The 26,008-nt window shown below is 37.9% G+C and overlaps 1 protein-coding gene across 9 annotated transcripts in view; it reads left to right on the forward strand.

The window, feature by feature from the left end:
* The window catches only part of ECHDC1 (ethylmalonyl-CoA decarboxylase 1), a 53,126-nt gene that overhangs the window by 17,045 nt on the left and 10,073 nt on the right, over positions 1-26,008 (forward strand). For 2 of the 9 annotated variants that reach the window (XM_086316314.1, XM_086316315.1), the window contains exons 2-6: positions 4,746-4,964; positions 7,447-7,520; positions 9,639-9,781; positions 14,454-14,506; positions 19,557-19,637. In XM_086316314.1, the coding sequence (XP_086172440.1) occupies positions 9,644-9,781; positions 14,454-14,506; positions 19,557-19,637 (272 nt within the window). In that variant the 5' untranslated portion in view covers positions 4,746-4,964; positions 7,447-7,520; positions 9,639-9,643. The remainder of the gene's footprint in view (positions 1-4,745; positions 4,965-7,446; positions 7,521-9,638; positions 9,782-14,453; positions 14,507-19,556; positions 19,638-26,008) is intronic. The other 7 variants (XM_086316309.1, XM_086316310.1, XM_086316311.1 and 4 more) reach the window with 5 other exon arrangements.

A 26,008-nucleotide genomic window follows, 5' to 3' on the forward strand; every position in this document is an offset into this window, starting at 1 on the left:
CTTACCAAATGCACATGTGTTTATATACTAGGATCCCAGTCCTATGAATTTCTTGACTATAAAAACCTACATGTAGTGTGTAATTTACTTACTGGGTCTTAAGCACAGAAACTCTTCAACCCACTTTTTATTCTTAGAATGAAACTATTATCTATTTTAAATAATCCAATAAAGAATCCTGACCTGTTTTAAAAGATTTATCTTAATTGCTAATCTAGTCGTTATGTATATTTCTCAAATTTTGTCTTCAAAAAGCAAAAAGGCTTCCAAACTCATTTTGAAATGATGTACAGTAATTTGATCTATTTCTTTATTTTTCCCACAAACATTGATCACTGAACTTGAATCTGGGGATAGTGAAAGGGGAGATGAAAAAGAAAGAACAGTGTTTGAGGTCGAGATGGATTTTTTATGCACATGGCTGGAGTTGTGAGCTTATGTATGTTGCAGGAAAGGGTCTGCAGGAAGGGAGATGCCGTCCAGGGTCCAAGAGTAGGCTCTTGTCTAACATTTAGAAATGAATTGTTCCAGATGATAAATGTGTTGACAAAGAGTGGCTCCCAGATGAAGAGCAGCAAGGTAAGGGAACCCAGAGCTGCTCTGCCACATGGCTTGCAGTGTTGGTTTTATGATAATGGAGTTAGTTTCTGGGTTGTCTCTGGCTAATCATTCTGACTCAGGTTCCTTCCTGGTGGCCTGCGCATTGCTCAGCCAAGATGGATTCCAGTGAGAAGGATTTTGGGAGGTTGGCAGGACCTATGAATTGGTGTCGCACTCCTTTTGACTTTTCCCGAGTTCTTCCAGTTGGTGGTAGCTTCCGTGTTCCCTACCAAGGTCTCCTGTTGTAAGATAACTCATGCAAGGGGTTACTGTCGACCCTGGCCAGGGTAGGTGGTTTTGGGCAGTGGTTCTCCTATGTATATAGGCATGAGAATATAAGTTTTGTTTGCTAATTTAATTTGTTTCGAGCTCCATTGCTTGTCATTTCTCAACAACTCCTGAAATTTTTAGTGTAGATTTCCTCTGCTAGCTAAGAGAATCTTGAGAAAACTTGATATTTACATTTAGCAAATAATTTAGAAAGCCTCTAAAATCCTTTATTTTTTCATAGCTATTTCATATTTTAATTAGTAAAAATACTATATTTTTGAACTTCACCTTCCATTTCCAATAGACCTAAGTTTATCAACCTTTATCACTTTATTTTTTCTTCATGTTCATTTAGGTTCATGCTCAAGTCCTGAGAAGTCACCCTATTTTAAATCTTTTCAGTTTCTTTGAAAATGTATTTGTAGATTTGTGCTTTTAGGAGCATACAGTATAAAGGTAGCTCTGATTTTAAGGAGTAGTGTGAAACTAATGGTGGCCATTGTATTCATCCAGAGACATAGGTTTGAACTTTGTTGTAGGGGAAATAAAGGATTGGAAAAATAAAAAAGGTAGGTTGTACATGAGATATCAAGGAGGGGAAGGAGATTGGGAGATTGGGTTTTCTACTCTGGCTTTCTCTGTGGTTGATACTACAGATAGTTAAGGGAAGGAATAAAGTAGTTACAGGTTTTAGTAGATTTAAACTGATTTTGAGAAGCCTGTGGTACATCTAGAGGTGAGGAATATGGAAGTAGATTTTTGTTTGATTTAGGAGTACACAGGCATTTCCAATGGAGATGGAAATGCAGGATTTATTGTCATAAGAATTTTAATAAAAGCTGTAGGCAAACGAATAAAAGAATTTCTACAAGGTAGTAGTAAAAGGTTCAGTTCAGTGCCGTGCAGTGCAGTCGCTCAGTCATGTCCAACTCTGCAACCCCATGAGCTGCAACACGCCAGGCCTCCCTGTCCAACACCAACTCCTGGAGTCCACCCAAACTCATATCCATTGAGTCGGTGATGCCATCCAGCCATCTCATTCTCTGTCGTTCCCTTCTCCTCCTGCCCTCAATCCCTTCCAGCATCAGTCTTTTCCAGTGAGTCAACTGTTCGCATGAGGTGGCCAAAGTACTTGAGTTTCAGCTTTAGCATCAGTCCTTCCAAAGAACACTCAGGACTGATCTCCTTTAGAATGGACCAGTTGGATCTCCTTGCAGTCCAAAAGATTATCAAGAGTCTTCTCCAACATCACAGTTTAAAAGCATCAATTCTTCGGCACTCAGCTTTCTTCACAGTCCAACTCTCACATCCATACATGACCACTGGAAAAACCATAACCTTGACTAGACGCACCTTTGTTGGCAAAGTAATGTCTCTGCTTTTTAATATGCTATCTAGGTTGGTCGTAACTTTCCTTCCAAGGAGTAAGCGTCTTTTAATTTCATGGCTGCAGTCACCATCTGCAGTGATTTTGGGGCCCCCAAAAATAAAGTCTGACACTGTTTCCACTCTTTCCCCATCTATTTCCCATGAAGTGATGGGACTGGATGCCATGATCTTCGTTTTCTGAATGTTGAGCTTTAAGCCAACTTTTTGAGTCTCCTCTTTCACTTTCATCAAGAGGCTTTTTAGTTCCTCTTCACTTTCTGCCATAAGGGTGGTGTCATCTGCATATCTGAGGTTATTGATATTTCTCCCGGCCATCTTGATTCCAGCTTGTGCTGGAATAAAAGGTAAATAAATAGAAAAAATGGGTAAAAAAACTTGGAAGAGGCACTTTACAATAGATGATATACAAATAACAAATTAGCGTATGAAAATGGAGTTTCACTTCATTAGATGTCATAGAAATGCAAAGTAATACCACAATGACTGTATCACTATCTAGAATACCTAAAATGGAAAGAAAGGAAATAAAAAGACATTAGCAAATGATTAATAAGATCATGGAGCAACTGGAATGTTCACTGTCTTTGGGTATGAAAACTCTTATTAGCCAATATCTCTTAAAGTGGAACAAATGAACTGGTATGATCATTATGACCAGCCCTTGGAAAATGGCAAATGGCAGTGTGTGTGTGATATGTGTGAGTGTGAGAAGGAGAGAGAGATTGATATGTAGAGTTTGCTGATACTTTTCACCATGAGTAATTTCTGTGGGAAATAAAGCCCACTGGCCCAGACTGAAAGAGGAACTTGGAGACACTAGGTGCAGCTAGAAGAGAGGCTTTATGACGGTCTTGCAAGGTCTGGTGTCTGGTGGGCAGGCATACCCAGTGTCATTAAAACAAGCAGTTTTATCCCCTAGCATTCAAGCCCTTCCCCCGGTTCCTTCTTGGCTGAGTACTGTGTGATGAACAGTCTTCCTGGATGTTGCCTAGGTTTGTTCCCTCTCTCTATATGGGCTTGCCCCTCCCTGACATCTTGTTTCTTCCTTTCCTGTGCACTCATTCCTGTTTTCTGTTTTGAATTCACTAGTAGAATGAGCCTCCATGAAAATCCTAGACATTCCACTCTCCCTTTGTTTGCCCGGACTTTCCAGTTTTATAACCCTTATGGTTACTGTGTCAGTAAGCTGTTAGGCCACTTTGGCTGGTAGTAATTTTTCCACCCAAAGTCAGCACCCTTGAAAATGGACCATTTTACGTTTTTTTATTTCTTATAATTTCAAGCTACCAGTGGTTTAAAAAAAACAACTTGCAAAATTCTTCACTGTTTAACAATCAGTTTTAGCCAGCTGCTGCCTGATCCACTACTTCTATTTTTAGATATAGCCAACAGAAGTGCATATGTGTTGACCCAAAGACAGATACTAAAATGTTCACAGCAGCTCAACTTGTAATGCCAAAACCCAGAAACAACCCTAATGTCTGTTTACATTGGAATTGATGAATGGTGGTATATTCATATAATGAAATACAACAATGAAAAGAATGGACTATTTAGAATTTCATTACACATAATAATAGTAATAGGTGTCACAAACATAGTTGAAACCAGACAAAAGACGATATACCGTATTTTTCAATTTGTATAATGTTCAATAGCAGGCCAACTAATCTTGAGTGTTAGAAGTCAAGATAGTTGTTATCCTTATTTGGAGTCATGACCAAAAAGTGGCACAATGAATGGTGGACCTTATAAGGTTCATGTTCTGTTTCTTGATCTGAGTGCTATTTACTTGAATGTATTTGCCTTGTGAAAATTCATTGAACTGTAACTTATGATTTGTATCATTTCTGAGTGTATTTTTTATGTCAGCAAAAATACTTACAAAAAAGCATTTGAACAAATAGGTGATTACCCGGAGATGAGATATGTAAAATGAGAAGAGTTGACAGAACTTTGGGGGATGCAGAAACCTTACATATGTGTTCCTACTTCTTTCCCTATTTTCCTTGGGACTCCTTCCAGATGTTTCTGTGAGAGCATTACATAAGATAAGGATAATACCAAGAATACTGCTCTGTTGCATTTCTGCCTAGAGGTTGTTTCCAAAGGGACTTTTGGACTGAATTTTTTCTTAGATTTAGAGTTAGAAGAAGAACTGCCATCATGAAGAAGACTCCCTGAAGGCAGGAGATGGTGCAAACTACAGAATAGCAAGTTTTCTAAACCCTCCTAGTGTGTTGGATCTCAGTAAATGTCCTGTAACTGTGTCATCATCTCCTAGTGATGTACTGAAATCATGTACTTTGGGAATTGTTTGGTTTGAGAAGCTGGGAAAAGGGAAGTAATCCGGTACTTAGAGTGCTTTGAGAAGTAGGGAAGTCCTTTCAGTAAACAGAAAGGTTCCTCGCTAAAGCCTATTAATGTGTTATATTAGAAAAGTGTCTGTTTAGCTAGACTACTGCCTACTTCTCTCTTTTTTCCAGAAATGGCAAGTCTTTTGAAGACATCGCCTAACGCTGTAAAGAAAAGATTGTTGCATCAGATAGGATTGTCACTTTATAATACTTCTCATGGCTTCCATGAAGAAGAAGTGAAAAAAAAACTTGAACAGTTTCCTGGTGGATCCATTGACCTTCAGAAGGAAAACAATGGCATTGGCATTCTTACTCTGAACAATCCAAGCAAAATGAACGCCTTCTCAGGTATAGAGATCTTTCTTATGTTAAAGAATGATACTAAATCTAACCTGCTATCTTGTGATTTTTATTCTTAAACTCTGTAGACAGAATTCTTGAAAGTCATGGTACTCTTTGTAGAACATGTAAAAATGAAAAGCTGTCACATGAACCAGGAATATTTTTAAAATTTATTTATTTTTAATTGGAGGATAACTATGTTGTAATATTGTTTTGGTTTCTGCCATACATCAGTCAGTCATAGGTATACATATGGCCCCTTCCTCCTGAACCCCCCCTTCCACCTCCCACCTGATCCCTTCTATGTTGCCACAGAGCACTGGTTTGAGCTCCCTGCATCATACAGAAAATTCCTACTGGCTATCTGTTTTACATATGGTAGTGTATCTGTTTCCATGCTCCTCTCTAAATCTCCCCCAGCTTCTCCTTCCCTCACCGTGTCCACAAGTCTGTTCTCTATGTCTGTGTCTCCATTGCTGCCCTGCAAATAGGTTCATCAGTTCCATTGTTCTAGATTCCATGTATATGTGTTAATATATGATACTTGTTTTTCTCCTTCTGACATAACTTCACTCTGAATATTAGGCTTTAGTTTCATCCACCTCATTAGAACTGAACTGACTCAAATGCATTCCTTTTTATGACTGAGTAATATTTCATTGTATATGTGTACCACATCTTCTTTATCCATTCACCTATTGATGGGCATCTAGGTTGCTTCCATGTCCTAGGTCTTGTAATAGTGCTGCAGTGGACATTGGGGTACATGTGTCCTTTTCAGGTTTGGTTTTCTCAGAGTGTATGCCCAGTAGTACAATTGCTGGGTCATATGGTAGTTTTATTCCTAGTTTTTTAAGGAATCTCCATACTATGCCCCATAGTGGCTGTACCAGTTTACATTCCCACCAACAGTGCTAGAGGCTTTCCTTTTCTCCACACCCTCTCTTAACATTTATTTTTTGTAGTTTTTTGATGATGGCCATTCTGACCTGTGTGAGGTGATACCTTGTGATTTTGATTTGCATTTCTCTAATAATGAGCTGTCGACATTGAGCATCTTTTCATATGTTTATTAGCTATCTGTATTCTTTGGAGAAATGTCTGTTTAGGTCTTCTGCTCACTGTTTGACTGAGTTGTTTGTTTTTCTGGTATTGAGCTTCATGAACTGCGTATCTATTTTGGAGATTAATCCTTTGTTAGTTGTTTCATTAGCTGTTATTTTCTCCCATTCTGAGGGTTGTCTTTTGTTGTCTTTATACCTTGTTTATAGTTTCCTTTGCTATGCAAAAACTTTTAAGTTTTTAAGGTTCCCTTTGTTTGTTTTTATTTCCCTTAATCTAGAAGGTGGGTCATAGAGGATCTTGCTATGGTTTATGCCAAAGAGTATTCTGCCTATGTTTTCCTCTTAAGAGTTCTATAGTTTCTCATCTTATATTTAGTTCTTTAATCCATTGTGAGTTTATCTTTGTGTATGGTGTTAGGAAGTGTTCTAATTTCATTCTTTCATATGCGACTGTCCAGTTTTCCCACCACCACTTATTGAAGAGACTATCTTTTCTTCATTGTATATTCTTGCCTCCTTTGTCAAAGATAAGGTGCCCATAGGTATGTGGGTTTATCTCTGAGCTTTCTATCTTGCTCCATTGGTCTGTATTTCTGTTTTTGTGGCCATACCATACTGTCTTAATGACTATAGCTTTGTAGTATAGTCTGAAGTCAAGAAGGTTGATTCCTCCAGCTCTATACTTTCTCAAGACTGTTTTGGCTACTCAGGGTCTTTTGTGTTTCCATACAAATTGTGAGATTTTTTTTTGTTCTAGTTCTGTGAAAAACGCCATTGGTACTTTGATAGGGATGCATTGAATCTGTAGATTGCTTTGGGTAGTATAGTCATTTTCACAGTATTGACTCTTCCAATCCAAAAACATGGTATATCTCTCCATCTGTTTATGTTGTCTTTGATTTTTTTCATCAGTGTCTTACAGTTTTCTGTATACAGCTGTTTTGTCCCCTTTAGGTAGATTTATTCCTAGGTATTTTATTGTTGCAGTGGTAAATAGGATTGATTCCTTAATTTCTCTTTCTGAAGGAATGCAAATAATTTCTGTGTATTGATTGATTTTGAATCCTGTGACTTTACTAAATTCACTGATTGACTCTAGTAATTTTCTGATAATATCTTTGGGATTTTCTATGTATAGTATCATGTCGTCTGTAAGCAGTAAGAGTTTTACTACTTCTTTTCTTGGATCCCTTTTATTTCTTTTTCTTCTCTGATTGCTGTGACAAGTACTTCTAGAACTCTGTTGAATAATAGTGGCGAGAGTGGGCACCATTGTCTTGTTTGAACTAGGAGCATTTTTACTAATTGTGTGTTTTAATTATTTTTAAATATATGAATACAGATATTGATAAAATTAATCAAATTGAGCTTGATTATGTTTTCCATGGAAATTTTAAGTGCTTAATAACTTCATTTGTGTTCAGCTGTCACTAGGAGACAAAGGGAAGGATATTTCAAAGATTAAAAACTGAAGAGAAAAGCCTAAATTAAAAAAAAGGTTAGTTTAATTTTTTTGTGAACTAAAATAAGACTGTCATTTTAACCATGTAATTCTAATAATCAGTGAAAGCACTGCACTTGCCTATTTGCTGCCCCTTTTCTAACTCTGAGATACAGGTAAATACCTTCTATTGCTAGGCAACACTCTTGGCACATAAGAATTTTACATTTAAGAGACCTCAACGTCCAGGACCTGGATAATTTGTAATTTTTTGCCAAAGCTCAAATTTGAGTTATTCTACCATGATGTAATACAGAAGGCAATGAATAACCTTGCTGACTACCCAGCACTCATGTTTCAAGGTGATTTTGGCAGTCTCTGTTTATCAGTTATATGCTTCATGGAGGGAGGGGGTTGTGAATTATATTTTGTAGTAGCATTTGAAATATTGGGTTCAAAAATATCCCAATAAAGTTTTATGTGTCTTTACATAATCATAACTATAGACATAATTCGATAGACTGTAAACTTTGTAAATTATCAATGATGTCTTTCAACACAAGATGACTTTTCTTTACACTCAGCAGAATTCAGAGATATCTCTTGCTATTAATGTTAACGAATAGAAATATAATGCAGGATACAAGTGTCAGCTATATATATCATTTAAAATTTTCTGGTAGCCCTATTTTTAAAAGGAAAAAAAAGGGTTAATTTTAATAACATTGTGTTTAATCAGTGTATTCAGAATATTGCAACTTGTGATTGATATTAAAAGTATCAATGAGATATTTTCCTCTTTTTCATACCAAGTCTTTGAAATCTGCTATGTATTTTACACTACTGTTAGTGAAGTGAGTCTGGCTGCTTGCTACTCAAAAATCAGCATTCAAAACAAGTGTTATTAGGAAAGAAAGTTGCTTTTAGTCAGAATGCTGGCAATTTGGGGAGATGGTGGACTCAGTGTCCCACAAAAACCACCTCTGAAGATTCTGCTCAGCCATGAAAGTTTTAAGGGAAAAAGGGGACATAATCTCAGTCACCGGGATAAGGTGTCTGAGTCATTGCCATCCCCCACTGTGTGCTGGCTTGTTGACTTCTTGTAATTTTTCTTTAGATGCTCTCATTCACACAGTTTGCACGGATTTGTTCTTGAGATTTCTGAAGAAGAAGCTAGGGAAGAGATCAAGTCCTCTGTTACTTATTCTTCATCTCTACTTATCTGATCTATGGAAAGAACCAACATGTTAGGCGATGTATTGTGTCATCCAGAGATCTGATAGTTGTGCCTAAGGCCAGAGATGAGTAGAGGATGGGGTTGCCTGGCCTAAGGTTAGTGACAAGACAGGGGCTTCCTGTCGAGAGCTCTTTCCTGCCAAAAACTGTTTACACTACTGCACATCTCAGTTTAGACTAGCCATATTTCAGGTGCTCAGTGACTTCATGTGGGTGGTGGCTACTTCATTGGACAGTGCAGCTCCATACCTTCAGTTGGTTCAGAGAATAAAAGGCAACTTTTATATGAGCCTAGAAAAAAATAAAATTAGAAAGGTAAGACTGTTCTAGAGATTTTAGACTAGCTAGCTACTAATTTTAACTAACTACTGAATAGCTGTACTTTATGATTTATATCAGTAAAGCTTTTTATTCAAATGGAAACAAGTATTAATTTGATGCCTAGTGTTTAAAACTAATACAAGCAGAGCTACTTTGATTAGAGTGATGGGGTTGGTTTGGGTTGAGAGATGATGAATGAGCCCTACACTCAGAACTCTCAGGTCTTTGCCTGAAGATCACCCAAGCAGATACTCTTCATGGTCCATTTCATCTCATGTTTATTTCACAGAGTCAATAAGATTAGTTTAACTACTGGTATAGGTTTCTCATACTCAGTGCCAGCTTTTTTTTCCTACCTAACCACATATTTATGTGGTGTCTTAATTAAGGGGGAGATAAAGAGAGATCACTAACAAATTGTAAATTTTTAAAGCAGAGAAACTGTCATGCTTTTCTTCTTCGTATGTACTCAGTACCAACATTATAGGCATTTGATAGACATTCAGTATTTGTAAAATTTGTAATCTAAGAGTCTTGTTTGACACCTTACAGTTACTAAATTATTTCTATTTGTCCAATATTTTATGTGTATGTGATTCCCCCTCCCCTCTTCGGCAGGTGTTATGATGCTACAACTTCTGGAAAAAGTGATTGAATTGGAAAATTGGACAGAGGGGAAAGGCCTCATCATCCGTGGGGCAAAAAATACTTTTTCCTCAGGATCTGATCTGAATGCTGTGAAAGCACTAGGAACTCCAGAGGCAAGTATTGTATGAATTATGCAGTAGATACTACACGTTTGTCAGCCATCTATGGCTAAGATATTTATATTCTACTTATATGGTTATTATGATGACAGCTATTCTCTAATAGCTTTCCAAAGATCAGAGTTTTTGTTTTTGCATCTTAAAGATTAGCTTGTAATAGTGTGAAGTGATGGGGAAAAAATGAAGGACAGGAAGGTTAGCAATAAAACGTCCACTATTAAAACCAGCAAGGATGTGAAGCCCTATAGCATCTCATGATATGGAGTTTTGCATGAGGTACATATATAAAATACCTAGCATGGCTTTGGCACTTGATAGGCTCCAACAAACGCTGGGAGTTGAAACATTTGCTTCTGAATTATGGTGACAGAAAAGCAGTCTGAATCATCTCTCAGTATTTGTCCTCCATGGAAGCTGTTTTTCTTGAATTCACCCCTCCACTAACATCCCCTAGGCAGGAAAAAAAAAAAAAAAAGCAGATGAGAGAGAGAGGAAAAAGGGAGAAAAATGTATCTGTTACCATTTAATGATAGATGTGAACTGTATGTAGGTAATAATGTTTTAATGTTATTGGACAGCTCTTGCACTACTCTATGTAGTATAAGGATTTCAATTTGCATAATATCTATGAGGAAAGATCTCTCTTTCATAGTATCTCTTTCACAGTATCTTTCATAGTATCTCTTTCTTTCACAGTATCTCTTTCTCTTTCACAGTATCTCATAACCCTGAGAAATCGCTCTGAGGCTGTGAAGGGGAGCCAAGATATATGGGTGTGTTTGCAACAAAGGGCAAGTAGTCAGGAAATTATTGTTAATTAAAGAAAGCCAGACATTGAAGTTAAGGAATTCAGCACTTTTCTGTGTATGGGTAGATTCAAGAGTCTGGGCTCACTGAAATCGTTTCCTTTGGTATGTACCTCAGCTGTAGGGGCCAGTATCCTGTTTTCTCATCCTGAGTTCCCTCAAGCTGCACTGTTGGGAGTGGCTACAGTCTAATGACTGCTCGATGGGGGTGCATTCCTTGTTTCAGTTCTAAGCTCCCTTAGGGTTCACCATCAGGGTTGACTGTGATCGCTGATGACTGCTTCATCCTTTGTTTACCTATAGGATAGGCAGTATTTTATTTTTCAGACTAATATGTTGAAACCCTCCTGTACTCAGAATCGACAATCATCAGCATTGTATTTGCTTATCTATCGGTAGTTTTTTTCTTTTTTTCTTTAGGACCTGGTCTCAAGAGGTTGGTTTCATTTTGATACCCTTTTTTTAATGAGCAGGGAAAAAAGCTCTCATTGTTCCTAGTGAAAGAAAGTGAAAGTCACTCAATCATGTCCGACTCTTTGCCACCCCTATGGACTATACAGTCCATGGAATTCTCCGGGTCAGAATACTGGAGTGGGTAGCTGTCCCCTTCTCCAGGGGATCTTCCCAACCCAGGAATCGAACCCAGGTCTCTCGCATTGCGGGTGGATTCTTTACCATCTGGGCTACCAGGGAAGTCCCTAATTGTTCCTATTAGACAGTTAATCCTTCATTAAGATGGTCCAAGCAGAGAGATGAATTAGCCCTGAAAAGCATTAGCCTTGAAAAGTTTTGGAACAGAAAAAAAGAATAAAAGAGGAAAAAAATCTAGTGCAATATTAACCCATTTCTAAGATGTGACTTGATGCTGCAGATGTTCTGCAGACTCTGAGAAGTCTTTTTTCAGAGGACAGAAATAATAAGAGTCCAGTTGAAGCTTTAAGATAGGGGGAAATAAAAACCTTCTTACTCTGCAGTGAATGGGTTTGATGCCTCGAGGAAAAGTTTGGCCTTTTAGAAACCTGTATATTTCTCTATGTTCCTTGAAGATAGTATCCTCCTTTGTTCAGTGACTTCCCTTGTTAAGTTTCTGGCCAGTCTGTTGCCCCCTATTTCTCTGTGGCCTAAATTTTCGCAGTTTTTATCAAAGAGCCTCAAAGTTCTTGTCTAACTTCTTTGCTTTTGCTGTGCTTATTGTACAGTTCCATTGTAACCTTATTGATTTGTAGACAAGCTGTTATAAATTTCTCAAAACACTTCTGTGTATTTTGAGGAAATTAGTAAATTCATACAACAGGCACTTAGGGAAAAAAAGGAAGGCCCATTTATGGTTCTCTTACTGGAAGGGGGACCGCTTCCAGGGCCCAAGAGTGGGCTCCTGTCTAACACTCGGAAATGAATTGTCCAGGGAGACACATACTGACAAAGCAAAATGCTTTATTGGGAAGGGATGCCCAGGCAGAGAACAGCAGGGTAAAGGAACCCAGGAGAACTGCTCTGCCACATGGCTCTTGGTCTCAGGTTTTATTGTAACTGGGAGTTAGCTTTCCAGGTTATCTCCGGCCAGTCATCTTGCTTATATCCATATTTGGTCCGATTCCTGGCAGCACATACATCTCTCAGTCTCAATGGTGTCCAGCAAAAGGATTTCTGGGAGGTTGGCAGAATATATTATGGGCTGGCATCTCCTCCCTCCTTTTGGCTCTTCCCAAATTCTTCCCAGCTGTATCATACTGGATTTACTACTCATTGATTGCCTTTATTTTGTGAAACAACGTAGTTCTCCATCTCAAATTCATCTGAGTCAGTTAACTTCAACAAGCACATACTATATGCAGAACGTTGATTACACTGCTAGCTTCTGAGGATAAAGAATGCGTTTTGTCAGCCTCAAATTATCTAGCAAATGCCATCTCCTCTTCTCCTCTGTAAAGCCTCCTCAACTACTCCAACCCAGTGAATCGTTTCTTATTTGCCACTATTCTCAGCTTGTTTAAGCATTTCTCAGAATACTTAATGTGTACCTTGATGCATGATGCATTTCTTTTTTCTCACAAGACTTTTGAAGACTGGGAACCAGGGCCACATTCTACTGATCATGTTCCCTATCTTTATCTTGTATAGATGATGTGACTAATAATAAATCTAAACACAATGTATACAATCTATAAATTCTCTAGTTAAGTTAGAAAAAGGAAAATACTACAGAAACACAAAAGGAAAAAGTTGTTACTCTGGGATTTAGAAAATCTTGTTGAAAAAATGTTTGATTCAGGCATTCCTTGAAATAGGTAGAGACAAGGACCAGCTGTTCCAAATAGTGGGAATGACGTGAGCCAAGACATAGAACAACAATAAATGTAAGGTGTTAAAGGAATGGCAAATAGTTTGTTGCATAAGAAGTTAGGATGCTTTACTGAAGGGTACAGTAGTCAATAAAGTTGGTAAAATAGTTTGGGATCAATCCTTCCCAAGGAATTCTGACCTTATTTTATTGGTGATATGAAATTATCCTGTAAGAAGGTTTTTCAGGCAGGATGCAAGATACATTACAGAGGAAAGAGAAATTAAATACAGAGAGGCCAGTTAGGAAACAAGGCTGTTACAATAATCTAACCATGAGTAACACAAGTTCAAACTTGTGAAAATAGAAGACAAAGGGATTTAAATTAGAAATATTTCAAAAGAAGGATTGAGGGGACATGCTTGGTAACTCAGCAAACACAAGAAAACTGAAATGGAGGAGTTAAAGATAATGCCAAGAATTCTGAACCTCTTGGACTAGAGAAACCGTTCCTGTTAATTCAGAACTCTGTGATCTATTACAAAGCATCTAGGTACATTTTCATCTTTCTAACCATTCTTTAAATCAAATGGAACAAGTCTTTAAAATTTTTTGTTCCTTCCTTATTGTGTAAGAAAACTGAAGTTCATTGTTATGACTTGCTCAAGTTTATGTTTTTATTATGTGGTGATACTCGTGTTAAAAGTAAGCTTTTTCATAACTAGTTGGTTTTGTCATGCCAAATTTGAAATGTTGGCAGAATGTGAAATTTCTTAGCAGGTTTTGGGACTCTTAAAGGAAACACTAGTTGAAGCAATGGGAATGGATGACACTTCCAAGGAAGAAATTATAGATAAGGTAGAGAAAGAGAATCATGGATTGGATTTTTGGTAACATGTATTTAGCTGAATAAAAAAGAGACAAGAAAACTAGAATATAGTAATCAAAGAAATAGGAAGAGAATTGGGAGTTGAAGTGTCGCTAGAAACGGAGACTATCAAAATGAAAAAATTGATCAAAGGAAGATGCTACGTATGTTATGGGGATACAGAAGGAGATGAGAATAAGGAAAAGCTATTTAATTTAACAAATAGGAGATTGTTAGAAACCTTTGAGGAAAGTTTTTTGAGAGAAGGCTGAAGACCCCATTATACTTGGTTTAAGAAAGTATATGAGGGTAAAAAGAAGAGGCAATGAGTTTATACTACTATTAAGAAATTTGTTTTTTATATGTTTATATTCATAGGGGATCAGAGTTTGGGATAATAGGTGGGTATGTCTTATGCCTGGTCCTTCCAAATTACCCTGAGTAGATCTCTACACTTTTCTGAGACCTGACTCTTACACCTAAGTCCATGGTAATACCTCATACAAAGCTGAATTCAAAAAACCCTTGAAGATCAACACAATAAATACACTATAATTTGCATTTCAGACAGCTTCAAAGAGTTTTTAAATGAAAACCTCATTTTAAAAATTTCATTATTTTTGGCTCTACTTTCTAAATCCTAAAAGTGTTTTTCTTTTTAAATTTCTTATGTAAAACATTTACATTGTATCTTTGTGTTTATTCTTAAAGGATGGAATGGCCGTATGCATGTTCATGCAAAACACCTTAACACGATTTATGAGGTAATGTATCTTTGTTTTTAAAACATGATTTCTATGCTTTCTTCTCTGTAACCACCCTCTGTGTTTTTTCAGTCTTCTAACTTTATTGAGGCTTTCCGTGGCTAAGTCAAAGATCTCTCTTGGTAAATGTCACATGGTACTTGAAAATACATGGGTTATTTTCAAATATCTTTTGATACTGATTTTTAGCATCATTCCACAGTGGTAAGAGAACAGACTCTGATTTCTATACCTTTAGACCATGAAATTTTTGCATCTTGTTTTATGTCCCTGGATATGTTCCAGGGCCTCCTAGTTTATAGTCTATGAGAACTTGAATAGAATTTGTATCCTCCTATTGTATGAAAATTGTATAAATCTTAATTATGTTGAATTGGTTCATGGTACCTTTCAGGTCTACTGTATCCTTCTACTTTTTTGTATGTTCAGTCCATTAATTTTTGAGAGTTTGATATTGAAACTCCAACTAAAAATCTTTATTAAAAAAATAATTGTAATATATAGTGGAACTGTATGTAACTTTGTTCTGTATTTTCCAAGTCTCCTATAAATGTGTTATATTTTCATAATTTAAAAAATAAAAAAGGCAATAATTAAAAAAAGAACACAATTTCTAAAAAAAACCCAAATAACTCTTTATTAGTCTGTGCTTTGCACTAGTTAAAAAATAGTCACTGATACTCTATTCATATTTAGAATATATGAATCCAATATTCATATATTCTGGTTCATATTTATTCTAATGATGAACTGTTTATTTTTGCCATCAAGGACAGTCATATAATTAGGTGTTAGTGAAGTACATACAAATATTTAAAAAATAAGAGCCTTGAGAGGTAAAAAGAGTTTAAGACTTAGCTCTTTTCCCTAAAGAGTTTGTATTTAGTTATAAGCTGGCTATATTTAAGTATAGTTAAATACTGATACTAGAGCAGAAAAGATGCATAAAGATAACCTAATATTCAAAATTAGTAGAATGAATAGGAGAAGGCAATGGCACCCCACTCCAGTACTCTTGCCTGGAAGATCCCATGGATGGAGGAGCCTGTTAGGCTGCAGTCCATGGGGTCGCGAAGAGTCGTACTGGACTGAGCGATTTCACTTTCACTTTTCACTTTCATGCGTTGGAGAAGGCAATGGCAACCCACTCCAGTGTTCTTGCCTGGAGAGTCCCAGGGACGGGGGGGGGCCTGGTGGGCTGCCGTCTATGGGGTCGCGCAGAGTTGGACACGACTGAAACGACTTGGCAGCAGCATAGTAAAGTGGTCTGTATCCACAAGGAGAGAGAAGAAGAGTTACCAGTTGGAGAAAGCTTTTACATATGTCTGAGAAAGATGGATTCACTTTGCACCTAGAAGAGGAAGAAAAGGGAAAAAATTTGGGTCCTGTCATTATGCATTTGGGGTTACAAACTATGACATGATTGGGGTGATTAGCTTTCTACTTCCATATTCTGAATGTAAAAAAAGTTAAAATTCGGGGAAACTAAGGAAATTCATACTTGTTTAGCACACTTATTTATTGGACATGAATGTATTTTTGTTACTCTTTATATATGAGAGTCTAGAAAGAGTGATCTTCATTGTATTAGTTCCTATTCATCACATTTGACCTTTTCTTAAGTAAATCTTAGAAGTTTTTTTCTTTAGATAATCCTTTTTATTTGGAAGCAGTGTGTGTTAAGAAATGTGTAATTTCTTAAGACCTGTATCTTTTCATTTTGGTTAGACCTACAAAAAAATTTATATTTTTGAAACATTTTAAATTCACCTTTTAATACACAGTTCTGCAAACTGTGTCTTTGCAAACATGTCTTTTCATGTCTTTGCAAACATGAAAGGTGAAGACTATTTTTACTTCAGAACCATTCTTTTATGTAGGATCAGTCTCTGGGTCATTTCAATGAGGAATGAAAAGATTTTTGGTAGGAACCTTCCATACCACATTTCTTCCTTTTTGATACAGCCTTAATTTTCCCATCTATAATTTGATATCAACAAAAATGGACTAAGACTATAGCACACCGAATAATTCCCAATTGTCAGGTGCTTAGAAATTCCAGGAGCTCTCTACAAGCTTGTTAGTCAGTCACTCAGTCATGTCTAACTGTTTGGACCCCATGAACTATACCCCACCAGGCTTCTCTGTCCATGGAATTCTCCAGGCAAGAATACTGGAGTGGGTGCCATTCCTTCTCCAGAGGATTGTCCCGACGCAGGGATCAAACCTGGGTCTGCTGCATTGCAGGCACATTCTTTACCATGTGAGCCACCAGGGAAGCCTGTATACAGGCTTACCTCGGAGATATTGCAGGTTGGGTACCACACCACCACAACAAAATGGTAGCAAAATAAAGCAAGTCACAGAATTTTTTGGTTTCCCAGTGCATATGAAAGTTAATTTATACTCTACTGTAGTCTGTTAAGTATGTGATAGCATTATGTCTTTAAAAATGTATGTATTAATTTAGAAACACTTTATTGCTGAAAAATGCCAATCATCATCTGAACCTTCAGTGAATCTTAGTCTCTTTGTTGGTGCAGGGTCAGTATTGATGGCTGCTAACTGATCAAGGTGGTAGTCACTGAAGGTTGGGGTAGCTGTGGAAATTTCTTGAAATAAGACAACAGTGAAGTTTTCAGCTTCATTTGACTCTTTCTTTCATGAACAGTTTCTCTGTAACATCCAGTGCTGTTTGACAGCATTTTTACCCACAGAGGAACTTCTTTCAAAATTGGAGTCAATCCTCTCAAACCCTGTGGCAGCTTTATCAAATACGTTTATTTAATATTTAAAATCTTTTGTTGTCATTCCAATAGTCATCACAACATCTTCACCAGGAATAGATTCCATCTCAAGAAACCACTCTCTTTGCTCATCCATGAGAAGCAACTCCTCATCTGTTAAAGTTTATCATGAGATTGCAGCAAAATCAGTCACAGTTTCAAGCTCCACTTCTTATTCTCTTGCTGTTTCCACCACATCTGCAGTTACTTTCTCTTTCTCTAATGTCTTGAACCCCTCAAAGTCATCCAAGAGGTTTGGAATCAGCTTCTTCCAAACTCCTGTTAATGATGTTTTGAGTTCTTCCGATTAATCACAGATGTTTTTAATAGTGTCACCAGGCTCCTCTGCCCATGGAATTTTGCAGGCAAGAATACTGGTGTTGGTTGCCATTTCTTCCTCCAGGGGATCTTCCCGACCCAGGGATCGAACTCCAGTCTCCTGGGTCTCCTGCATCACAGGCAGATTCTTCATCTGCTAAGCCATTGGAGAAGCCCCAACAGCATCTCAAATGGTGAATCCTTTCCAGAAGGTTTTCAATTTACTTTGCCCAGATCCATCAGAAGAATCACTCTCTGTGGAAGCTAAAGACTAATGAATTATATTTCTTAAATAATGAGACTTGAAAGTTAAAATTACTACTTGATCCACAGGCTGCAGAATGGATGTTGTATTAGCAGGCATGAAAAACAGCTTTTATTTCACTGTATACCTTCATTGGAGCTCTTGGGTGATCAGGTGCATTTCATTGTCAATGGGCAGTAATAGTTTGCAAGAAATCTATTTTTTCTGAGCAGTAAATCAGCAGTGGACTTAAAATATTCAGTAAACTACGTTGTAAACCAATGTGCTCACCCAGCCTTTGTTGTTCTATTTATATAACACTGAGTAGATTGAGCATAATTCTTAAGAGCCCTAGGATTTTCAGAGTGGTAAATGAGCATTTAGTTTCAACTAGTAACAGGCTGCCCCTAAAACGAGAGTTAGCCTGCCCTTTGAAGCTTTGAAGCCAGGCATTGATGTCTCTCTAGCTGTGAATGTCCTAGATGGCATCTTCTTCTAATATAAGGTTGTTTTGTCTGCGTCCTCACCTTCATGAATTATGTTAGATCTTCAGGATAACTTGCTGCAGCTGGCATCTGATCTGCATCAACACTTGCTGCCTCACCTAGCACATTTATGTTATGGAGACGACTTCTTTCCTGAATCCTCATAAACCAACCTCTGCTAGCTTCACACTTTTCTTCTATGTCTTCCACATCTCTCTCAGCCTTCATAGAACTGAAGAGAGTTAGGACCTTGCTCTGGATTAGGCTTTGGCTTAAGGAAATGTGGGTAATTTGATCTAATATCTGGACCAATAAGACTTTCTTCCTATTAGCAATAAAGTTGTTTTGCTTTCTTATCTTTCATGTGTTTACTGGAGGAGCACTTTTCATTTCTTTCAAGAACTTTTACTTTGCATTCACAACTTGGCTAACTGTTAGCCAAAGCTTAATCCAGCACAATAAGTGAAAGTGAAAGTTGCTCAGTCGTGTCCAACTCTTTGCAACCTCATGGACTGTATGCAGTCCATGGATTTCTCCAGGCCAGAATACTGGAGAGGGTAGCCTTTTCCTTCTCCAGGAGATCTTCCCAACCCAGAGTTTGAACCCAGGTTTCGCACATTGCTGGCGGATTCTTTACCAGCTGAGCCACCAGGGAAGCCCAATAAAATGAAGCACAAAAAAATGAGGTGTGCTTGCATTATACAGAAGCAACTGTTTATTTGGAAGAAAGTTAATATGCCTATAGTTTAAATAATGATTTGGGGAGGTATGTTGATCAGTTTGGGGCTTCCCTGGTGGTTCAGAACAGTAAAGATGGCAATGTAGGAGACCCAGGTTCGATCCCTGGATCAGGAAGTTCCCCTGAAGAAGGGAATGGCTACCCACTCCAGCATTCTTGCCTGGAGAATTCCATGGACAGAAGCTGGCAGGCTACAGTCCATGGGGTGGCACAGAGTCGGATACAACTTAGCTACAAACACCTTCACTTTGATAAGTTTGCATAGCATTTAGTATGAATTATTATATCTTCATTATTATACTGTTTTGCTTCTCATGATTTACAGGCTAATGAGTACTGTACCTTGAGGTGTGCTTGTTTTTTAAACATAGGTCAATAATTTTGTTTCTACTGTATTTCAAGTTTTTAACATATTTGTAGATTAATATCAGAATTTAAAATATTAACATCCATTTGTCCTTCTTCCTTCAATATACAGACTTCCTTTAATAAGTGTTGCACTGGTTCAAGGTCGGGCATTGGGTGGAGGAGCAGAAGTTACTACAGCATGTGATTTCAGGTAGGGTAAAAATTGTATTACTCCTCACACAAATATAATTAACGTGTGAAATTTATTTCTTTGCCTGAATTATAAGTATTTAATATATTTTAAAATAGGATGATTGATGAGGAAATATTTTCTTTCTGCCAATCATATCATTAAAGTAGATAATGAGTCTAATATAACTCCATAATTACTTCATTGCTGTACATTTCAAAAAGTTAAAATGATTTTGAAAAAAATCCATATTAACAAAGTCCCCAGGGAATGAAGCCAAGGAAATACAAGCCAAGAGTCACAAGAATTATACAAGAAAAGAATAAATACAAGCCAAGGAAATACAAGCGAAGAGTCACAAGAATTATACAAGAAAAGAATTAAAAAAAAAAAAACCAAAGAAATAGAATGGGGAAAGGGTCTGCTTGGGTCTTCTTCTTACTAATGACAAAAGGTTTTCTGAGACCCTGTCTCTACTGTGATTTGTAGAAACTTTGTGGGGATTTTGAGCTGATTAGAGAATTCATTTAGAGAAAATTATTTGGTATCAATTAACCCTTTAATCCAGAGAAGGCAATGGCACCCCACTCCAGTACTCTTGCCTGGAAAATCCCATGGATGGAGGAGCCTGGTAGGCTGCAGACCATGGGGTCGCTAAGAGTCGGAAACGACTGAGCGACTTCACTTTCACTTTTCACTTTCATGCATTGGAGAAGGAAATGGCAACCCACTCCAGTGTTCTTGCCTGGAGAATCCCAGGGACGGCGGAGTCTGGTGGGCGGCTGTCTATGGGGTCGCACAGAGTCAGACACGACTGAAGCGACTTAGCAGTAGCAGCAGCAGCAGCAACCCTTTAATCCTAGAATTCTTTTTAGTATTGGATAGCTGTACTTTTGGAGAAGGGAATGGCAGTCCACTCCAGTGTTCTTGCCTGGAGAATTCCAGGGATGAAGAAGCCTGGCGGGCTACAGTTCGTGGGGTCGCAAAGAGTCAGACACGACTCAGTGACTAACACATGCAGCTGTACTTTATAGGAATGATACAGTTTTTGTAAGGCTTTCTGTATTTTGGTTTTGTGTGTATAAAACATAAATGTCAGTTTAATGACTTGCTACAAAATAGGAAGCTATGTAACCATCTTATAGGTCAAGAATTGAAACATTATCAGCATTCCTGAACTCCTTAAGTCATAACCCCTTCATTTCCATCTGTAAGAGAGTATTACCAGAAATTTTGTAATTACTTTCTCATTATCCTTTATAGTTTTATAAGTTAACCATTCTATAACCAATATATTCTATTTATTTTCCTTTTGAACTAAATATAAATAGCATACTAATAGAAATACTATGAGGAAAGATTCAGTTAGCTAATTCATGCAAAAGAGGTAACTTTTTAAAATTTATGACTCAGGTTTCAGTTTATAAGTTGAAATATGTCACTTTATATTCAAATAAATTGAGATTTTAAAATAGTTTGGGTGTATAAGACAAATTACAAAGATCCTAGTCTCTTTGAAAACTGTGTTAAAGTTGCTTCAGTTGTGTCTGACTCTCTGTGACCCTATGGACTGTAGCCTGCCAGGCTTCTCTGTCCGTGGGATTCTCCAGGCAAGAATACTGAAGTGGATTGCTATGCTCTACTCCAGGGGATCTTCCCGACCCAGGGATTGAACCTGTGGCTCCTATATCACACGCAGATTTTTTACCTTTGAGCCACTGCCCCCTGGGGAAGTCCCTTTGAAGACTACTGCTGCTGCTAAGTCGCTTCAGTCGTGTCCGAGTCTGTGCGACCCCATAGACGGCCGCCCACCAGGCTCCCCCGTCCCTGGGATTCTCCAGGCAAGAACACTGGATGGGTTGCCATTTCCTTCTCCAATGCATGAAAGTGAAAAGTGAGTGAAATCACTCAGTCGTGTCCGACTCCTCGCGACCCCATGGACTGCAGCCTACCAGGCTCCCCCGTCCCTGGGATTTTCCAGGCAAGAGTACTGGAGTGGGGTGCCATTGCCTTTTACTTGCTAATTGGGGAGCATTCTTGTATACAACAACTGGCCATTTCACACGACAGTGCCCTCTGCTGTCATCAGTGCAGATTGCATTCAGTTCAGTTGCTCAGTTGTGCTCGACTCTTTGAGACCCCATGGACTGCATGCAGCACACCAGGCTTCCTTGTCCATCACCAACTCCCGGAGCTTACTCAAACTCATGTCCATTGAGTCGGTGATGCCATCCAACCATTTCATCCTCTGTCGTCCCCTTCTCCTCCTGCCTTTGGTCTTTCCCAGCATCAGAGTCTTTTCCAAGGAGTCAGTTCTTCGCATCAGGTGGCCAAAGTATTGGAGTTTCAGCTTCAGCATCAGTCCTTCCCATGAATATTCAGGACTGATTTCCTTTAGGATGGATTGGTTTGATCTCCTTGCAGTCCAAGGGACTCACAAGTGTCTTCCTCAACACCACAGGTCAAAAGCATGAATTCTTCAATGCTCAGCTTTCTTTATGGTCCAACTCTCACATTCATACATTACTACTGGAAAAACTATAGCTTTGACTATATAGACCTAATTGCAGATTCTATCAGGAAGCTACATTTTCATTCTATGAGGAGGAAGCAGTTATATTGGCTTTATGGACGATATGAGACTAAATAGAAAATGTGTGTGAAAGGATTAAATGCTTTTCTCACTTTACCCTGAAATAAAGGTACTTATGAAATATATCATTTAAACATATATGATATATAAGTATAAAGTATATATTTAGATATAATGTAATATATCTAAAGAATCCTAAGCTATATGTAAATATACATTATTACACTTAAAAATCCTCTACATAAAAGTAAGTGAAAATTAAAACTTTATAGATGTACTCTGGACAAAATGTACCCTCTAACACAGAATGGTGTGCTCATCTTTAAGCATTTATTAGACTTTTCCTTCATCTTTTATACTCATTCCTGATCTGTGTTTGGGTGGAGTTAGGGTTTAGGACAAAAGGCAAAATCACAGAAAAAATAATTAAAGATTACTTAGTCCTTTAATACTACTAATTTACCTTTCTATGTTTTTCTGTAAATGAAGTGTCATATGTCCTAGAACCTCATAAAATACTGAGTTTTTTTGATTATGAGAAGTCTCAGGGTACTACCCTCATCAGATATATTCAGTATCATAAACTGATACAGTCACTTTTCCGTGAAGACATATTCATTTGTGGATCAATGACTTGGCTTGTATAGATCCTCATATTAAGCTGCATTCAGTAGAGTCATTCATTAAACATATATTTAGCACACATTTATGCTAGCTCGGGAAGCAACAGTTAGAACTAGACATGGAACAACAGACTGGTTCCAAATACGAAAAGGAGTACGTCAAGGCTGTATATTGTCACCCTGCTTATTGAACTTATATGCAGAGTATATCATGAGAAACGCTGGGCTGGAAGAAACACTAGCTGGAATCAAGATTGCTGGGAGAAATATCAATAACCTCAGATGTGCAGATAACACCACCCTTATGGCAGAAAGTGAAGAGGAACTAAAAAGCCTCTTGATAAAAATGAAAGAGGAGAGTGAAAAAGTTGGCCTAAAGCTCAACATTCAGAAAATGAAGATCATGGCATCTGGTCCCATCACTTCATGGGAAATAGATGGGTAAACAGTGGAAACAGTGTCAGACTTTATTTTTTGGGGCTCCAAAATCACTGCAGATGGTGATTCCAGCCAAGAAATTAAAAGACGCTTACTCCTGGAAAGGAAAGTTATGACCAACCTAGATAGCATTCAAAAGCAGAGACATTACTTTGCCAACAAAGGTCCATCTAGTCAAGGCTATGGTTTTTCCAGTAGTCATGTATGGATGTGAGAGTTGGACTGTGAAGAAAGCTGAGCGCCAAAGAATTGATGCTTTTGAACTGTAGTGTTGGAGAAGACTCTTGAGAGTCCCTTGGACTGCAAGGAGATCCAACCAGTCCATTCTAAAGGAGATCAGTCCTGGGTGTTCTTTGGAAGGACTGATGCAAAGAACTTTGCAGTACTTTGGCCACCTCATGCGAAGAGTTGACTCATTGGAAAAGACTCTGATGCTGGGAGGGATTGGGGGCAGGAGGAGAAGGGGACGACAGAGGATGAGATGGCTGGATGGCATCACCGACTCAATGGACATGAGTTTGAGTGAACTCCGGGAGTTGGTGATGGACAGGGAGGCCTGGCGTGCTGCAATTCATGGGATCGAAAAGAGTCGGACACGACTGAGTGACTGAACCGAGCTGAACTGACTGATGCTAGCTCAGCATTGCCATTCAAGAAAGTTGTGTGTCTTGGTTTTTCATTTAGTATTTTTAGTAATACAGTTTTATTACATTTTATAAAATCCTTGGTTCACAACTTATAAGAAGTTTTAAAAACATAGAGACTGATCCTTCACAGTAGAAGTGTGAAAAACACTCTCCTAGACTATTCAGCTCTTTTAAATGTACACACTCAATACAAGAGTTCTTAAAGGTAAAGCCTAATAGAAAGGCTTGTATAACTGAAGTACATTACTAACCACTAATTACAAGGTAGTGATAAACCAATATAAATTACTCTAGCTGATCTTCCACCTAACTTTACCATTGTTCTGTCGGATATTTTCTATAACAAACTGGAAACTATTTCTGGAGATGAGAGATACTTTTTTTTTGAGAAATATTTTTAATATGAATATTCCTGATAAGTGAGTGCATTACCCCACTCCCTGCCCTGAAACCCTTTAAGCACCAGCTGATAATACATGTAATGAATTAATATGTCAGAAACACTCAGGTCTACATAACATATATAGACTCTCAAACTGAATTGCCTTCAGTTGAGTCATCATTTTCATGTAAAACTTGCTTAGAGAAAATGGCTTTTAAAAAACATTTTCTAAAGTTGGTAACTTAAAAATTGTCATTCCACAGTGCTCAAAAACTAGTCATTCAAACATTATGTTTCTCTTTAGTGACAAAATTGATGAGGAAATAAAAAGGTAGAACCGTGATAAAATCATCTGCTTCTAACTTTTAAATTTGTCTTGATTAAATGAAACACAAATTAAGAAAATATGTATTTGAATATTAGTTTTCTATTGCAGCCATAACAAATCACCACAAATTTATTGGCTTATAACAGCACGTGTTCATCTCACAGATATATAGGTTGGAAGTCTGGCTGGGCTGAACTGCGTTCTCTAAACCTGGTCACGCAAGGCCCAAGTCAGTAGGTTGACCGGACTGAGCTCTAAGGACTCGGGGGAGCGTGCACTTCCAGGCTCATCCTGGTTACAGCTGGCAGAATCCAGTCCCATGCACTTGTAAGACTGAGGTCTCTGTTCTTCCATCAGCATGCCAGCCACGGGTTAGTCTTCACTCTTGGAAGATGCCTGTATTCCTTCTCATGTTTTCCATGTGACCCCCTTCAGCAGCGGTGGGTTAAGTTCCTTTCATACTTTAAATCTTTCTCACTTTTCCCTCTGCTGCATCTCTCTGACTCCAGCTGGAGAAAGTTTTCTGCTTTTAAGAGCTCACTGGTTAGAATGAGCCCACTCAGATAATCTGGGATAATGCCTCTGTTTTGAGATACACACACACACACACACACACACACATAACCTTAATTAGATCTGCACAGTCCCTTTTATCATGTAAAGTAACATATGCAGAGCTTCCTGGGATTAGGGCCTGGATGTCTTTGTGGGACCATTCTATCTCCATCACAAGGGCTTGTCATAGAGAATATAGTTGCCAGCTTTTTTTTTTTTGCTAACTTTTATATTCCGATCACCAATTAAAATTGGTAACTTTGTTACTCTAAGTTACCTTTGTGAACTGCATCTTTTTAAACTTGTTTAGATATACCAAATTGGTAAAGGTTCATTGATACAAAAATTACTTAATGTGTTGTTATATTATAGTTTCTTAGATTGGTTTCAAGCTCAAGATTCTAGAGTGTGCTTTAGGAGGTACTTAGAACACTCATTCCTTGATTCCCCTTGTCTTATGCCCTATCATTCAACAAAAGGAAGGGGGTGTGAGAGGGAAGGGGAAAGGAAGGAAAATCTCTCAGAAATATCCTAGAAAATAGAAAATTACAAACTCAAACTGCTTGAGTTTTCAGCATCAACTTTTGGCAGTCAGAAACATGTCAACAGTTTAATTCAGTTTTTGCTACTTAATTTGGTATAAGAGAGAAATTGGAATTGTGCTTTTGGTTTGAATTTACAGTCAGCTCTCTGTATCTGTGGGTTCCAAATTCAAGATTTCAACCAAGGATTGAAAATACTCTGGAAAAAAATTTCAGAAAATTTCAAAGCGCAAAACTTGAATTTGCCATGTGCTTGCAACTACTGATGTTCCTTTTACACTGAA

This window comes from Bos grunniens, chromosome 9 (genome assembly GCF_055505025.1).
Source record: "Bos grunniens cultivar Pamir isolate PY7600 chromosome 9, Bosgru_T2T1.0, whole genome shotgun sequence".
In the NCBI taxonomy this organism is placed as follows: domain Eukaryota; kingdom Metazoa; phylum Chordata; class Mammalia; order Artiodactyla; family Bovidae; genus Bos; species Bos grunniens.